The sequence below is a fragment of the Apodemus sylvaticus genome, chromosome 5 (assembly GCF_947179515.1).
Source record: "Apodemus sylvaticus chromosome 5, mApoSyl1.1, whole genome shotgun sequence".
In the NCBI taxonomy this organism is placed as follows: Eukaryota; Metazoa; Chordata; class Mammalia; order Rodentia; family Muridae; genus Apodemus; species Apodemus sylvaticus.
The window spans coordinates 105423844-105442537 of record NC_067476.1 but is presented as its reverse complement, the minus strand read 5'-3'; the positions used below and the strand labels follow the sequence as shown (position 1 = coordinate 105442537).

General features: G+C 41.6%; 1 protein-coding gene across 4 annotated transcripts in view; it reads right to left on the bottom strand.

Moving 5' to 3' along the window:
• Positions 1-18694, bottom strand: part of Sqor (sulfide quinone oxidoreductase) — a 51210-nt gene that overhangs the window by 22604 nt on the left and 9912 nt on the right. For 2 of the 4 annotated variants that reach the window (XM_052183445.1, XM_052183448.1), the window contains exon 2: positions 670-920. In XM_052183445.1, the coding sequence (XP_052039405.1) occupies positions 670-903 (234 nt within the window). In that variant the 5' untranslated portion in view covers positions 904-920. Of the gene's footprint in view, positions 1-669; positions 921-4003; positions 4024-10274; positions 10374-18694 lie in introns of those variants that run through there. The other 2 variants (XM_052183446.1, XM_052183447.1) reach the window with 2 other exon arrangements.

Sequence of the window (18694 nt, the reverse complement as noted above, 5' to 3'; positions counted from 1 at the left end):
ATTAAGCTCATTTGTTTCTGCAGTCAAACTTTGATTTATTGTTGGGACTTTATGGGGCTGGAGCATACTTTTCCTAACCACCATCCCCCCCAAGGAGAAAATGCCCACAACGCAGAGACACCTAGAGGGTACCACTCAAAGGCAAGGACCAGGAATATGGATGATGTTGCAAACCTGGGCTGACAAGGATTGCTCCATGAGCAATCTTTGCTAGAGCCTAGGAGGTAGGCAGAGCAAACCCTTTGTTCTTTTACACTCAACCCTCGGAGAGCGCATGACTCTTTCAATAGTTTGGGACTATTCAATAGTTTGGGACTATTCAATAGTTTGGGGCTCAAAAAACTGTGAGGGAGTATGTGTGAGGAAGCTGTTTTAAGCCACTTATGTTGTACTCACTTGTGTAGCATCCCTAATGAGCTAGAAATACAAGACACAAAAAGCTTAAAGCTCTGGGGACACTCCATTCTTCTCCAGTACTTTATTATTATTTTTAAAGAAAATTTTCATGCAACATATTTTCACCATATTCTCTTTCCTCCCAAACTCCTCCCAGATCTTTGCCATCCCCTCTTTTTATGCCCATGAAAAGCATTAAACAAAAGACATAAAAACCTTGTGCCCACACAGCCTAACACATGCACATGCATGCTCTCACACATGCTCTCTTACCTCGCTGGGTTCAACAATGGCCACATTCTCCCCTCCAACTCTCCTCTTCATGCGAGTGGCCATGGTGATCCCCCCAGCTCCCCCACCAAGCACCAGCACCTCATAGTGGTTCCTGGCTGTGCAGCAGGCGCCTGTGTGCAATTGTAGGGGTCCAGCCTGCTGAGTGCCCAGCCTAAGGAAACAAGCAAGGAGCCGGGCACGTGGACTGGATACAACAGTGACCAGTGGGGCCATCACCAGGGTAGATCAGGCTAAAAGAAAGCAAATGAGACTGTGTCAAGAAAAGTTCGCTCTGTGACCCTAGAAAAGAGAGGCTGGCATCAGATCAGCTCTATTTGGTACCTACTGTCTAAAGGTCTAAAGTCTAACTTCCTTCCAGGAAGCCAGCTTCCTGAGAGCTATGGGTTGATGCCTGTCTAAAAGCTGGTCTTCCCCTCTCCTCTCCTCTCCTCTCCTCTCCTCTCCTCTCCTCTCCTCTCCTCTCCTCTCCTCTCTTCTTCTTTCCTTTCTACCTGCTATCAGGACATCTAGGATTGTTTAAAGAAGGATCCCTCCCCTTTTATATTTATTTGTGCACTATGTGTGCCCATGTAGAAGTAGAGAACAACTTGTGGGGGTCCAGTCTCTCCTTCCACCATGTGGGTCCTGAGGAACACCTCGGATCATCAGGCTTGATAGCAAGTGCCTTTACCTGTTGAGCCATCTTGACAGTCTTTTATGGGTGCTTATGAGCTTTTATATCAGCACTTGGAACTGAACTCTGTCCTCTAGAAAAGCAGGAGGGGTGCTTAACCACTTAGCCATCTCTCCAGCCCTCTTCCCAGTTTAGAATCTCACTAATCATTTGTCTCTGCCCATCCTTGTCCACCTAGGGTACTGTTTGTTTCTCTCCAGCTGTCATCCATTCTCTTTGGGCACGTGCAAATGTTTCTTTGGCTTTTAAGCTGATTAAAGTGGGTAGACAGGTCTGCACCTAGAGACCTATAACGCTCCTTGCCACAAGGAGCACCTGTAACCTTGCTAAAAGAGCAACAGTTAAATAAACACCCAGCTTTCTGCCACTGAGTTCCCTCTGACCATGGCTGTCAGGGTCTCAGCTCCCCGGTAATGTCCCTGCTCTGCTTACCCGAGGAAACGCAGTTAAATCAAACTCATTAGCTGTACAAGCAAAGGCCTTCAGTACATTGAGCAATTTCAAGCAGATGATTAACGTAAGCCATAGAGCAATCCCTGCCTGGCATCATAAAGTTGTGCTTTATGTAAAAGATCTGATCATGCTGCTAACAAGTCTTTCATTGCATCAACTTCACAAACAATTCCTCCTTAAGACTCTCCCAGAGATGCCCTTTCCTTACAAAGGGAAGCAGCCACTCTGAGCAGTCAGCTCCTCCGTAGAGAGACCAGTGAGGCTTCTCAAGAACTGCCCTGTGCTCCCATGCATAGCATGGCCTTGCATGAAAGAACATCATTGACTTGTATAATCTAGGGGTCCAGACTTTGGGAACCCCAGGTGTTCCTATCAGTTTCATCCCTGTGAGTTCAAACAGGGTCTAAGAACCCTTTATTAGGGACAGGAGCCTTCCAGTTTCCCTCTGCGACAGCTGAGCTGATCCACAACCAAAGAGATCTATACCCAAATAGCAACAGCACAGGGAGTTATCCTCCAAAGAGTACCAAAAAGCCTGTGAGTACAGAGAAAACCACCACTGCTGCTCAGAGGGCCACACCCAGAACCCTCAGGACACAGGAACCTAGTTGAAGCCTGTGACAGGAGCCTTCCAGTCTACACCTGTGCCATCTGAGTTGATTCTCTGCCTCAGGAATCCATATCCAAATAGCACCAGGAGAGATCCAGTCTCCAAGAAGAGCTGACACACCTGTGAGCACAGGTAAGACCACCACTTCTGTTCAAATTCCTTGCACAATAGAAACACTCCCAGCGCCATCAGGTCACAGGAACCAAGGAACAGCTGGGGACAGGATCCTTCTCCTTTCTGCCTGCATCCCAAAACTGAACTTGCACCACAGCCCATCATGCGTAAATCTTCCTGGAGAATACTGGTCTCCCAGGAGCACTGACACAGAGGCTTGCAAGAGGGACAAACAACAGTCACAGACAGCAAGAATAGCTAATACCAGAGATAACCAGATGGTGAAAGGCAAGAACAAAAACATAAGCAACATCATACTAAGTGAGGTAACCCAGTCTCAAAAGATCAATCATGGTATGCACTCACTGGTAAGCATATATTAGCCTAGAAACTTGGAATACCCAAAACATAATCCACATATCAAATGATGTCCAAGAAGAACAGAGGAGTGGCCCCTGGTTCTGGAAAGGCTCAGTGCAGCAGTGTAGGGCAATACCAGAACAGGGAAGTGGGAAGGGGTGGAGGGGGAACAGGGGAAGGGAAGAGGGCTTATGGAACTTTCGGGGAGTGGGGAGCCAGAAAAGGGGAAATCATTTGAAATGTAAATAAAAAATATATCGAATAAAAAAAATTTTTTTTAATTTTAAAAAACATAGGCAACAGAAACCAAGGCTACTTGACATCATCAGAACACAGTTCTCCCACCATTATGAGTCCTGGATACCCCAACACACCAGAAAAGTAAGACTCTGATTTAAAATAACATCTCATAATGCTGATAGAGGACTTTAAGAAGGACATAAATAACACCTTTAAAGAAATACAAGAGAACACAGGGAAACAGGTAGAAGCCATCAAAGAGGAAACACAAAAGTCCCTTAAAGAATTACATGGAAACACAATCAAACAAGTGAAGAAATTGAACAAAATCATCCAGGATCTAAACATAGAAATAGAAATAATAAAAAAAAATCAAAAAGGGAGACAACCCTGGAGATTAAAAAAAAAACTAGGAAAGAGATCAGGAGTCATAGATGCAAGCATCACCAACAGAATACAAGTGATTAAAGAGAGAATCTCAGATGCATAAGATACATAGAAAAACATTGACACAATAGTCAAAGAATATACAAAATACAAAAAAACTTCTAACCCCAAACATCCAAGAAATACAAGACAAAATGAGAAGACTAAACCTAAAGATAATAGGTATAGCAGAGAGCAAAGATTTACAATTTAAGGCCCAGTAAATATCTTCAACAAAATTATAGGAGAAAACGTCCTTAACCTAAAGAAAGAGATGCACATAAACATACAAGAAGCCTACAGAACTCTAAATAGATTGGACCAGAAAAGAAATTCCTCAAGTCACATAATAGTCAAAACATCAAATGCAATAAACAAAGAAAAATATTAAAAATAGAAAGGGAGAAAAGTCAAGTAACATATGAAGGCATACCTACCAGAATTACTCCATACTTCTCACCAAAGACTATGAAAGGTAGAAGATCCTGGGCAGATCTCATACAGACCCTAAGAGATCATAAATGTCAGCCCAGACTACTATACCCAGCAAAACTCTCAATTACCATAGATGTAGAAACTATGATATTCCATGACAAAACAAAATGTATACAATACTTTTCCACAAATCCAGCCCTACAAAGGATAATGTATGGAAAACTCCAACACAAGGAAGGAAACTACACCCTAGAACAAGCAAGAAAGTAATCTTCTTTCAACAAACCAAAAGAAGATAGCCACACAAACATAAAAATAACATCAAAAACAAACAGGAAGTAACAATCACTATTCCTTAATATCTCTTAACATCAATGGACTCGATTCCCCAATAAAAAAGACATAGAATAACAGACTGGATACATAAACAGGACCCAGCATTTTGCTATATACAGGAAACACACCTCAGTGTCAAAGACAAACACTACCCCAGATTAAAGGGCTGGAAAACAGTTTTTTAAGCAAATGGAGCCAAGAAACTAGCTGGAGTAGCTGTTTTAATATCGAATAAAATTAGCTTTCAATCAAAAGTCATCAAAAAAAATAAGGAAGGACACTTCATACTCATCAAAGCAAAAATCTACCAAGAACTCTCAATTCTAAACATCTATGCTCCAAATACAAGGGCACCCACATTCATAAAAGAAATTTTACTAAAGCTCAAAATACACATACAATAATACAATAATAGTGGGAGACTTCAACATACCACTCTCGTCAATGGACAGATAGATCATGGAAACATAAACTAAACAGAGAAACATTGAAACTAACAGAAGTTATGGACCAAATGGATTTAACAGGTAACTATAGGACATTTCATCCTAAATCAAAAGAATATACCTTCTTCTCAGCACCTCATTGTACCTTCTCTAAAATTGACCATATAATCTGTCAGACCTCTGCAGATATAAGAAATATCTTGTGCCTCCTAAGAGATAACTACGGATTAAGGCTGGTCTTCAATGGTGACAAAAACAACAGAAAACCCACATACACATGGAAGCTGAACAATGCTTTACTCAAGGATAACCTGGTCAAGGAAGAAATAAAGAAATCAAAGACATTTTAGAATTTAATGAAAATGAAAGCACAGCATACCCAAACTTATGGGACACAATGAAAGCACTGCTAAGGGGAAAACTCATAGCTCTGAGTGCCTCCAAAAAGAAACTGGAGAGAGCATACACTAGCAGCTTAACACCACACCTGAAGCTCTAGAACAAAAAGCAGCAAATACACCCAAGAGGAGTAGAAGACAGCAAATAACCAAACTCAGGGCTGAAATCAACCAAGTATAAACAAAAAGAACTATACAAAGAATCAACAAAACCAGGAGCTGGTTCTTTGAGAAAATCAACAAGATAGATAAACCCTTAGCCAGATTAACCAGAGGGCTCAGAGACAGTATGCAAATTAACAAAACTAGAAATGTAAAAGGAGATATAAAAACAGAAACTAAGGAAATTAAAAGATCATCAGATCCTACTACAAAAGCCTATACTCATCTCAACTGGAAAATCTGGATGAAATGGACAATTTTCTAGACAGATACCAAATACCAAAATCAAATCAGGATCAGATAAACAATCTAAATAGTCCCATAACCCCTAATGAAATAGAAGCAGTCATTAAAAGTCTCCCAACCAAAAAAGCCCAGGACCAGATGGTTTAGTGCAGAATTCTATCAGACCTTCAAAGAAGACCTAATACTAATACTCTTCAAATTATTCCACAAAATAGAAACAGAAGGAACTCTACCCAATTCATTCTATGAAGCCATAGTTACACTGATACCAAAATTTCATAAAGACCCAACAAAGAAAGAGAATGCAGACAGACAATTTCCCTTATGAATATTGATGCAAAATTACTCAATAAAATTCTCACAAACCAAATCCAAGAACACATCAAAATGATCATTCACCACGATCAAGTAGCTTTCATCTCAGGGATGCAGGGATGGTTCAATATATGGAAATCCATCAATTTATCCACTACATAAACAAACTCAAAGAGAAAAGCCACATGATCATTTCATTAGATACTGAGAAAGCATTTGACAAAATTCAACATCCCTTCATGTTAAAAGTCTTGGGAAAATCATGAATTCAAGACCCATACCTAAACATAGTAAAAGCAACATAAAGAAAACCAGTACCCAACATCAAACTAAATGGAGAGAAACTTAAAGCAATCCCACTAAAATTAGGGACTAGACAAAGCTGCCTTCTCTCTCCCTATCTATTCAATATAGTACTTGAAGTTCTAGCTAGAGCAATAGAACAAAAAGAGGTCAAAGGGATACAAATTGGAAAGGAAAAAGTCAAAATATCACTATTTGCAGATGATATAATAGCATTCTTAAGTGACCACAAAAACTCCACCAGAGAACTCCTACAGTTGATAAACAACTTCAGCAAAGTGACTGGATATAAAATTAACTCAAACAAATCAGTAGCCTTCCTATACTCAAAAGATAAACAGACTGAGAAAGAAATTAGGGAAATGACACCCTTCACAATAGTGAAGGTGTGACCCTAACGAACAAGTCAAAGATCTGTATGACAAGAATTTCAAGTCTTTAAATAAAGAAATCAATGAAAACCTCAGAAGATGGAAAGATCTCCCATGCTCCTGGATTGGCAGGATTAATATAGTAAAAATAGCCATCTTGCCAAAAGCAATATACAGATTCAATGCAATCCCCATCAAAATTCCAACTCAATTCTTCACAGAGTTAGAAAGAGCAATTTGCAAATTCATCTGGAGTAACAAAAAAACCCAGGTTGGAGAAAACTATTCTCAACAACAAAAGAACTCTGGAAGAATCACCATCCCTGGCCTCAAACTGTACTACAGAAAAGTTGTGTTAAAAACTGCTTGGTATTGATACAGTGACAGACAGGTAGATCAATGGAATATAATTGAAGGCCCAGAAATGAACCCTCACACCTATGGTCACTTGATCTTTGACAAAGGAGCAAAAACCATCCAGTGAAAAAAAGAGCATTTTTGACAAATGGTGCTGGTTCAACTGGAGATTAACTTGTAGAAGAATGCAAATTGATCCATTTTTATCTCCTTGTACAAAGCTCAAGTCCAAGTGGACCAAGGACCTCCACATAAAACCAGATACACTGAATCTAATAGAAGAGAAAGTTGGGGAAAGCCTCAAACATATGGGCACAGGGAAACAGTTCCTGAACAGATCACCAAAGGCTTATGCTCTAAGATCAACAATAGACAAATGGGACCTCATAAAATTACAAAGTTTCTGTAAGACAAAGGACACTGTCAATAGGACAAAACAGCAACCAACAAACTGGGAAAAGATCTTTACCAATCCTACATCTGATAGAGGGCTAATATCCAATATATACAAAGAACTCAAGAAGTTGGACTCAAGAGAACCAAATAACCCTATTAAAAAATGGGGAATAAGCTAAACAGAGAATTCTCAACTGAGGAAACTCGAAGGGCTGAGAAGCACCTAAAGAAATGTTCAACATCCTTAGTCATCAGGGTAATGCAAATTAAAACAATCCTGAGATTTCACCTCACACCAGTCACACTGGCTAAAATCAAAAACTCAGGAGACAGCAGGTGCTGGTGAGAATGTGAAGAAAGAGAAACACTCCTCCACTGCTGGTGGGATTGCAAGCTGGTACAACCACTCTGAAAATCAGCCTGGAGGTTCCTCAGAAAATAGAACATAATACTACCTGAGGACCCAGCTATACCACTCCTGGGCATACACCCAAAAGATGCTCCAACGTATAACAAGGACACATGTTCCACTATGTTCATAGTAGCCTTGTTTATAATATCCAGAAGCTGGAAAGAACCCCGATGTCCTTCACTAGAAAAATGGATACAGAAAATGTGGTACATTTACACAATGGAGTATTACTCAGCTATTAAAAATGATGGATTCATGAAATTCTTAGGCAAATAGATAGAACTAGAAAATGTCATCCTGAGTGAGGTAATCCAATCACAAAAGAACACACATGGTATGCACTCACTGATAAGTGGATATTAGCCCAAAAGCTTCAAATACCCAAGATACAATTCACAGACCACATGAAGCTCAAGAAGAAGGAAGACCAAAGTGTGGGTTCTTCGTTCCTTCTTAGAAAGGGGAACAAAATACTCATGGGAGCAAATATGGAGACAAAGTGCAGAGCAAAGACTGTCCCACCTGGGGACTCATCCCAGACACAGTCATCAAACTTAGACACTATTGTGGATGCTAAGAAAGGCTTGCTGAAAGCACACTGATATAGCAGTCTCCTGAGAGGCCCTGCCAGAGCCTTACAAATAGAGTCAGATGCTCTCAGCCAACCATTGCACTGAGTGTGGGGTCCCCAATGGAGGAGTTAGAGAAAGGACTGAAGGAAATGAAGGGGTTTGCAACCCCATAAAAAAAACAATATCAACCAACCATAGCCCCCCGCCCCCCAGCTCCCAGGGACTAAGCCACCAACCAAGGATGGCTCTGGCTGCATATTTAGCCGAGGTCATCCTTGTCAGACATCAATGGGAGGAGAGGTCTTTGATCCTATGAAGGTTTGATAGATGCCCCAGTGTAGGGGAGTTGAAGGCAGGGAGGTGGGAGTGCCTGGGTGAGTAGAGGAACACCTTCACAGAAGCCGCGGGAGAGGAGACTGGAGAGGGGGTTTCTGGGAGAGGAGGAAACCGGGTAGGAGATAACACTTGAATTGTAAATAAATTAAAATTAAAAAAATTAAAAAGAACTTTTTATAAAAATGCAAACACTCCCAGAGAAGTAAGATTCCTAGCCACTAACATCATTAACTTCTAACTAACATCAGTGATTTAATTATACCACAGAGAGAGAGAGAGAGAGAGAGAGAGAGGGAGGGAGGGAGGGAGAGGAGGGGAGGGGAGGGGAGGGGAGAGGGGAGGGGAGGGGAGGGGAGGGGAGGAGGGAGGGGAGGGGAGGGGAGGGGAGGGGAGGGGAGGGGAGGGGAGGGGAGGGGAGGGGAGGGGAGGGGAGGGGAGGGGAGGGGAGGGGAGGGGAGGGGAGAGGAGAGGAGAGGAGAGGAGAGGAGAGGAGAGGAGAGGAGAGGAGAGGAGAGGAGAGGAGAGGAGAGGAGAGAGATAAAGAGAAGGGGAGAAGAGAAAACCCTGTAGGAGGAAATGGTGGGGGCCAGGGAGCAGATGCCAGTTTTAGCTCAGTTGCAGAGCTGAACATTCCTCAAAGTTTCCAATCCCACGGAAAGCAGAGCAGTCTCATACATTGTTGCATCCAGTCTAAAAGTAAAGCAACTGCTCTACAAAATCACACCCGCCGTGTCTCCCCGCTGTGCTTCTAAGGAAGAAACTTGTAATGCGGAAGAGGAAAGTATTACAAAGATGTCTCTAGCATACTTGTTCATAAAATGCCCAGCCCTCTGCTAACAGTTTGTGGAGCAATACTGATAATCCTAGAACAAACAACTGACTCCACTCAGGGTGGGGCACTCCTGGCTCTTGACTATTTCCACAGACATTCATTTCTGATCACTTCAGTTTTATATGGAGACAGTGTTCTGATTATTGAATATTAAGGAAAGCTTAGGTAAATTATAACAATGACTCATTAAGTCCTCTAAAATCTTAATATATTTAAAGAATAAATCAAATGCTTACAGTTTGGATACAAATGAACATATTGCATCATGGCATATTAAATATATATGTTATCCCAACAAAGTAAGGGAAAATGTATTATAAAAACAAAAAAAAAGAGTCAAAATGTTACATTGAGTAAGTACTTTCTCTGGGTTTTAAAACAAGGAATGATTATGACTTTTTTCTGGTTTTCTGAATTTTATACATGTTATACTAGATACCTATTTGAGAATAAAATATTCATTTCAATGATAAGTGACATTGGTGACGTCTTTTCTGCCAGCATTGAACTTCTGAGTGGGCTAAATCATCCTAATGGATAGATGTTAAAACTGAGGCAGACAGCATTTCTGTGACTCTCCCAGAAGTGGCAGACTAACTTAGCTCCGGGACTCCTACTTCAAGTTTCTGTATTATCCTGTATCTGTGATCCTCAGGACAAGTATGTGTCAGCACCATGAGTAGCCAACATTTTCACATTGTGATAAGTGTTTTGTCACCTACAAATGTGTCAGGCCACATTCATAGCTATCCTGGGATGCATGCAGTCTCTGGGATGCATGTTATACATACCTGTTAGATGTTGATGGTCCCCAAAGTCCCCAATATTAAGGCTTGGTCTTCAGCCTATTGGCACTATTGGCAAGTGGTGGTTGTTTGAGGAGGTGAGACCTAATTGGAGAAAGTTGGGTAATAGAAAGTGTGCACCTGAAGAGGACCTTGGGACCCTAATCTCTAAATCCTCCACACAGATACGTCTCTCTGCTACCTAGCTACCTTGAGGTGAACAGTCCTCCATCAAGCAGTGATGCTCTGCCTCAGCACAGACCTAATACAGTGAGGCCAAGTGACGACCAACAGAGACCCCTGGAAGTGTGAGCTGTTAGATTATCAGATTTCCATCACAGGGATGGAACCGGATGATAATGTTAAATGGAGAAAAAAATTATTTCCCATGGCTTTCCAGAAGGGGAAACCATTTCCTATTGCTCTCACAGTGCAGTTTAGATCCACAGGAAGAGTTTTGTTTTGTTTCATTTGCCTTTTTTAAGGCAACATAAAAGAAGGAAGAGCTAAGTTTCTGGTTTGCAGCCACTCCAGCTTGAGTTATTTGACCTCAGCTCTTCGAACCTTGCACAAATGTTTCCCTTGCTCAGCCAAGAAAGCTATGTCTGTTTTAGTTTGATGTTTACCAACAGTCCGTTTCTGGGTTCGGTGTATCTGAGCACAATGCCTTCCAAGCCAGGTTTTTTTCAACTTCATTAATAAACACCATAGCACTCCAGCTGTTAAAGTCATATTCTACCTTAAAATATACAATTCCAAAACCACAAATGTATTAGGGCAAATGTCTCGTGCCCTAAAATACTTGAAATTTCTACATCCCTTTTACTCTAGCTATATAACATCAAAATTCTAAAGAAAAACAGGACCCTCACCCAACATTGAGGATGAAGAAGATGAAGCCTGGAACATTGTCAAAGGTGAGGAAGAAGCCAGCGACTTCCGTAAGCATGATATTTAATATCTCATTTTAGAACTGTAGTACATTTGCATGTGTGGATACATGTATGTGAATACATGTGTGTATACATGAATGTAGCTGTGACTTTATTCCACATTCTATGATCAAAGCTTCTTCAACCTTAACATTTTCTGACTTTGCAACATTGGGGTGATTCACAGTAGGACCCCTAGACTCAACTCAGGACCAGAAAAAACAAACATGATTGCAATTACAGGGTTGAGATTTTAAGCCTCACCCTCTGTCCCACAAGAAGGAAAGAGAAGCAGTGAGGCTGGAGAGTAGGTTCTAGTAAAAATCGTGAACTTCTCTGTGGCTACAGACACAGAGGCTCTGGGACTATAGCATGTCCAGAGAAGGCATAGAAGCACTGTGTTCCCAATACCGTCCATTCAGGCATTCTTGTGTCCTTTATAATAAACCAGTAAATGCCAGCTAAGTGAGTTCCTGAGTTCTCTGAGAAGTTCTAGATAGTTATTAAACCTATAAGTTTATCGTAGGATGTTCTGAATTTGTATCAATTGAACAAATGTGTGGGTAACCTGGGTAATCATTTGTTGGGGAAATCTAAAGAGAAGATGGTGTGGGGGGGGGCAAGACTGGAATTCTTAATGTTGACATAAATATTTTATTGAATTGTTGAAATATTCTATTGTTATCAAAGAATGGATTGGTGTTGGTGAGCAAAAGCAGACATTTGTTGTTAGAAGCCATGTCAGAAAATGGCACTAAGGAGCCCATGTGAAGTTCTGATATTGACCTAAATCAAGTACGATACAACAGCCAGGACATCAGGGAGTGATGGCAACACAATCTTAACTAGAAGTCAGAAAAAAAGAACCTTAGAGAAAAAGAGAGAGAAAGGGAGTAAGAAAGAAAGGAAAGAAGGAAGGAAGGAAAGAGAGAGAAAGAGAGAGAGAGAGAGACAGAGACAGAGAGAGACAGAGAGAGACAGAGAAAGAAAGGCCAAACTTACCCCTCAAATCAGCAGAGAGGAAATGGACAGCCCAGTCAACAAGTTAGAATGAAGCATAAGTCTAACAAGCTTGTCAATCTCCCCAGAAAGCAGCCTGGACCCTGTGCACTTGTTAGTTTAAGTGTCTTAACTATCAGTGTTACAGAACAAAGCAGCCACTGTATCACTACATTCTTATAAAGTGAGACACACTGTAATAAATCGATAAATAAGACTAACTTAACTTCCATTTGCAAGTGGCACATTCAATACAGTTTTCGATTAAATGATACTATGCTTTTAAGCTAGATAAGCATCACTCGGTTGGCCCTAAATCAACTGAGTTCCTCCTTTAAAAGATGGAACTAGACACATGGACATAGAACAACACTTGCTGGCCGAGGTGTCAGCAGCTGCCTGGACATCCTTACTTCCATCACTTATTGGCAACTTTTTCACAGCTGGCCCTTCCTAAACAAACAGTACAGACTGCCTGTGGTCAAAGGTCCTCAGACTTAAGTCACTTGACACGCCTCTCACTGGACTGAGAGCAGCCGGAATGCCTAGCTGAGTTCATACAGAGCTGATGTCCCAGCAAGTATTATCCACAGCATTCTTGATGTAAGGTCCACCAACTGTCACGGTTGGAGTCATCAAAACTGACTCTTCAATAATTCAGGAGAAAAATAAAATTTTATTTTCATAGAAAATAGCTGGATTGTATTCCAAATACTGAAGAGAGATATGTGATATGAAAGTTTAAGTTACTAAGTGCATTGGAAAAAAAAAAGAATCTAAGCTTTAGATGTTGGAGCAAGGTGAAATAAGAATAGTAATATAACTTTTAAGCATCCCTGACTCTTAGAAATAGTATTGAAATTATTACTATTGGTGAGGAATTCCCTTGAAGATACTACAGTAGATATGACTCTATAGGGGAGAGGAGAGAAAACAAGAAGGCCCGTGAGGTAAGAATGTGAAGTCAATTGAGGGATTTGCATGAGTGCTTCTTGTGACCCTGGGTCTGGTTTTGTGTGTGTTTGGAAGCAAACAATGAAAAGTCGAATGGATAAGTAAATACACAAACAAGAAATAGTGTGCTAGAACAGATGCTGGCTATTTGTAGGGATCAAGTGACATCCTGAGTGATTGTGTTCCAGTTGACATGAGTATGGACACATCAAAAACCAATCCCCATAGGATCGACAAAGATTTATTCCTCAGAAGTTTACCACCTGAAGATGCTCCCCTTCCAGATAACACTCCTGCCTCCTCGTTCCACTATACACAGTAACCCTGCCTAGCAGTGTGTGAAAACCACACCTTCACATTCAACTGTGTGCATAAAACACTAAGCTTCTGGGTGTGTGGCTTCTCCATCAGGATGAGCATAGCCCATCGAATCCCTGCTTCTCTGTGTCTTGTGTGTCTGTCACGTCTTCATTCCCTCACGGCATCTAGTCAGGTCAAATCCAAAACTGTGCAAGGAGGTGGCAGGCTTTTGTCACTGAAAGTTAAACCCTGGGCATATTTTAAGTGATTACAAGAGAATACTGATGTGAGTCCCAGCAACACAACTTAAAACTGTTCATCACTGTCCACAACTGAGTCAATACTGGGGTCAAAAGTGAACAACTTTTGAACATTAGTTCAAAAACATTGAACTAATGGAGAAACGGAGGCTCAGAAAGGGCCATGCTTTTTCAAAGTCCCAGTGTAGGCAGTAGGGCGAGCTCTAGAATGAACTCCTTTATGAAGAGCAACCCTTTCTGGATGTCCTCTGCAGCAGCAGTGCAGGAATTTGCAACATCCAGCAGTCCAACCCAGAAAAAGAACAGCCCAGACTGGAACTTTTCCAGATCTAGACTCAGAGCAGCACCCCCTGCAGGCCCTGGCAGAGCAGAAGAGTGCTGCATCTCCAAATTTATACACAGGCACGTATGTACACGTGCACATACACGTGCACACACACAGACACACACAGACTTATACACACATTCACACCACACACACATGCATATACATACACTCATACACACATACACACACACATACTCATACACACATATGATTAGACCAAACAAACATATGCACACACATACTCATACACATATATGTGCACCCACCCATACATACATATAAACACAACATTCATAAACACACATAGACATATACATACATATATACATACACATACACATATACATACATACTCATACACATACACACATCCCCACAAAGTAGAAAACGTTTTGTTTTGTTTTGAAACAATGTCTCTTTTATGTAGCCCTAGCTGGCCTAGAACTCACAAAATAGACCAGGCTGGCCTGGGATGCCTAGAAACCCACCCACCTCTGCCTCCAGAGTGCTGGGCCTAAAGCCGTTGCAAGTGGCGAGCTTTTAGACAGGGCAGGTTATGTATTTATGGGCTTGAAACTGAAATAATTTAGGAATCTAAAATTAGGAATATAAATTTAGACTCAACATTTAATATTTACATTAAATGAGAAAATAAATTCTAACAACTGCCCAGATCCCTGGAAATCCAGCACTCTTTCTTTGGAGCTCTCTGTTAGGTGACTTACCAGAAATGCACATATACAGATCTCCCTCACTAGACACTATCTTTCCCTCGCTGGCATGCTGGCTGGCCCTGTAGGATGGAGGCACTGAAACAGATTTCATTCACTTTTCAGCAAAGCTGTCTCTAGGGGCCACACCCTCCTCAACTGCTTCTCAGAGGCTCCCTTAAGCTGCGCCCTCTCTATGCCAGTCTTGACCTTTGACCTTCCTCCCCCTACATCAGCATGCAGACATATATCATGGTTTCCCTGAACAATCTGAGACTAGGTCCCGATCCTCAACATAAGACTGTCCATTACTGCCCTAGACACACGTCCTACTTGCCAGACACATGTCCTACATGCTAGACACACGTCCTACATGCCAGTCACAATGCTGAGCACTCAGGTGGGCATTATGCCCATTTTTTAGCTGGAAGAATTGAGGCTGAAGGAAAGTAGTTCTATCCTCAAGATTACACAACCAATTCAGAACCAGACCAACATTCATAGGGAGGAGATTTTTAAACTAGGGAGGAAACCAAAACAAACTGTCCCACACACGCCCTACTACTTGGGAGTGCTTCTGGGAAATAGTTCATACGACTGTGTTAGTTGCTTTTCTGTTACTCTGATAAAATGCCATGACCAAGGAAGTTTATGAAAGGAGTTTATCTGGACTTATAATTCCAGAGAGATAAGAACCCAACATGGCAGGAGGCATGGCAGCAGGCAGGTATGGTAGCCAAAGCAGGAAGTTGAGAACTCAGGTCTTCAACCACAAGCATGAAATAGAGAGAGCAAACTGGAAGTAGGAAAGGCTATATACTCTCAAAGCCCGCCCCCGGTGATACACTCCCTCCACGAAGACCACACTTCCTATACCTCACAACGGCACCACCTGTGGACTGAGGGTTCATATAAGAGAGTTCATAGCAGACATACTCATTCAAACCACTACATAGGACCTAACAGGTCCCATACTTTTTAGTCAGCAAGCCAAAGACCTAGTTCACCTCTGGCCTGTGATAAAGTTCTGATCCAATGACCCATCCAGGAAGGAGAAAAAGGCTGTGTTTTAAACTGTTCTCGCAGGCAGAAAAGTGTTCCACTGTATAGCACTTAGACAGCAATTGTGTCCTGTTCATAGGTGGGTAGACCTTTTGTTTGGACGAGCCCTGTCACGCAGGGAAGGGCAATCTGAGTCCTCTAGTTACCACATTAACTGTTGTTTCATCCATAAATACCTTCACAGTCACACTCAGAATGGTTTGACCAAATGTCTAGGTACCGCATGGCCCAGTAAAGTTGACAAATATGAGTGACTGACACTAAATATGATGAAAAAGAAGGCCCAGTCCAACACTCTCAAGAGGAAATACCATTGTTTAGGTTAGCACTGCAGGCGTGCTAAGGAAATGCCCAGCATTGCTGCAGGGATGCTGTGCCCTCAGACAGCCCCATCTCCCCCTGAAGTACTGCAAGTAACACATGCCAGCTATTCATGGCAATAGACATGGTCTGAACAAGACAGCAGGCTGCTTCCCCTTCCTGGAGATATTTTAAGTCCTATTGTATTAGCTACAGCATTGTTTTCTGTGCTTATGATAGGCTGATATTTGATTTGAGACCTAGCTAGTTCCTACAGAGACTGTCTATCTCAGGCCCAGCTAACTTCAGACAGTGAAGGTCTGGCCTGCCCTCATACCTTTGGCTTCTAAGGCTATAAGCCATCTTGTCTTCTGCCTGGCTTTTACATCCATATAATCATTCATATAATCATTACATAATACTCACATAATAATCATTATATAATATTCATATAATCACATTGACAGTAGACACCAGACAACCAGAAGCAGTCTCTGCACTCAGGGAGCACAGAGTCCCAACTGCTCAGTCCTGACCTGAGTCAGGTTTTCTGCCTGCCTCACAATGCAAGCTTTTGCTTATGCTTTTTCGTCCCATTTCTGCCTTCCAACAAATCCTAGTTGCTTCTCACAGGGCCCGACATGGATGCTGTGCCTCTGGTCTCTTAAGAACCATGAGTAAAAATGTCTTCCTTCTTGATCCTTGTCCCCTTGCGATTTGTGGTGCTTGCCATACTTGATAAAAACAAATTCTGGGTGTGTTTTAATACACCTACATGGAACTGCATGTGCCAACTGCTCTGCCAGATAAAAGGTTTACATTTTGAACAGAATTTTGTTAAGTTTCTTCTCCTTATATATGTGCAAAACTGTCAGGTGTCATTTAAAAGGCAATTTAATTACATACTACTGAAGAATGTTGTAATGACCTGGGTGATTGGGCCAATTTTTTCAGCTCCATGATATAAGCTACAGTTTGACTTTTTAATGCAATAATTAGTCTGGAAGAATAGACACCTGGCATTGCCTTCCCTCATCACACTCTGGCATCCTGAGTATACTCAGTTCAGTATACTCTACTGAACATAACTTGGCAGCATCTCCTCCACCAAGAAAATTCTTCACATCCCTTTGATTCATTTAACCTTGGCAACCAAGTGGCACCAGCCAGATGTGCTCATTACAAGGGTTTAAGGACCGAGCTCTCTGCAAGGTGAAATATGATGGGTGAGGTCGGCTTCTTTCCTACCCTAGGCTCATCTTAATCATGCAGTGGCTAAATTTTCAAATGTGGAGACAGGGAATATAATCAATATTCTAGCTTACATTCCCTGCATAAAAGTATATGCACTAAATAACGTTTTACTTAGCTAAATGTATAAGGTGATCTGGTGAAACGGAGACTTATGTGGCATATGCACAGTCATGCTTACTTCACTACTCAAGAATGTTGCCTTAGTATCCATTATGGTTAGTAAGGATTGGGGCTGAGTGGTAAAATGGTTGCTCATTCTGGTCCTGGCCCACGCCTAATTTATCAACTTCAGGTATTAAAAGAACAGTAGAGCTGGGCAGCTGCTGGTAACACAGACCAAGAAGAAGGTGGACCCAACCCTGGGGAAAGGCTTTCTCTTGTTAATGTTAGATAGTTTAATTTTTAAGTATTGAAAGTAAGCCCACAAACATCCTAGAAGAAAACTGAAGCCATTCTTAGCAAGATAGAAGCTTGCTTAACAAACACCAAAGACATGACTCAGATAAAATAGCAGATTTACTACTTTTTTTTACCTTTTTGTTAGTTATTCTACACACACACACACACACACCAGCTAACATTCAGTTCCTACCCTCCTATTCCAAGCCCCATCCTTTGGTCTCTTTTCTTGTCTGACTTCTGATTGGATCAGGCTAATGGGGGATGTTAACAGGATCTCAAAGGAAATTAAGCAAAATGGAAATAGGATTTCCTTCCCTGGTGTGTTCCTTCTCTGGGCCATATTTTAAACTGGGCAATGAACAGAGGCTAGAAGACTCTTCAAAGAATGATAGAAATGTCATACATTGTCTTGAAAATCCAGTTAGTGAAGACTCAGAAAATGACAGAGAATGCAGTTTGCCTTAGAAAATATCTAAATCATCACCAAGAGACTACCCTAAGTTAACCATATGAGCATGTCTTAACTCTCTAAATCCTTTAAAAATAGAGAGGCTTTCCCAGTAGTGAGGAAGTATGATTATGGGAGACTGGTCATAAAAACGAAAGGTTGCCAGCTTTGAAGATGGAGGGCAAGGCTAACGAGCCAAGGATGCGGGCAACTTAAAGCAGCCGGAAAAGACGAGGAAACAGAATTCCTTTAGAATTCCCGGAAAGCACATGGCCCTCCCAGAACCTTGAGTTTAGCCTAGTAAGATCTTCACTGGACCTTTGAAATGGATTACTTCAAGATAATAAATTCTGTTGCTGGAGTTGAGGCCATAGCTGATTGTCACAGCAATTACCTAGCATGCACAGTGCCACAAAACAGGGGGAGGTTATGTGCCTGTATTAGTCAGGGTTCTCTAGAGTCACAGAACGTATGGAA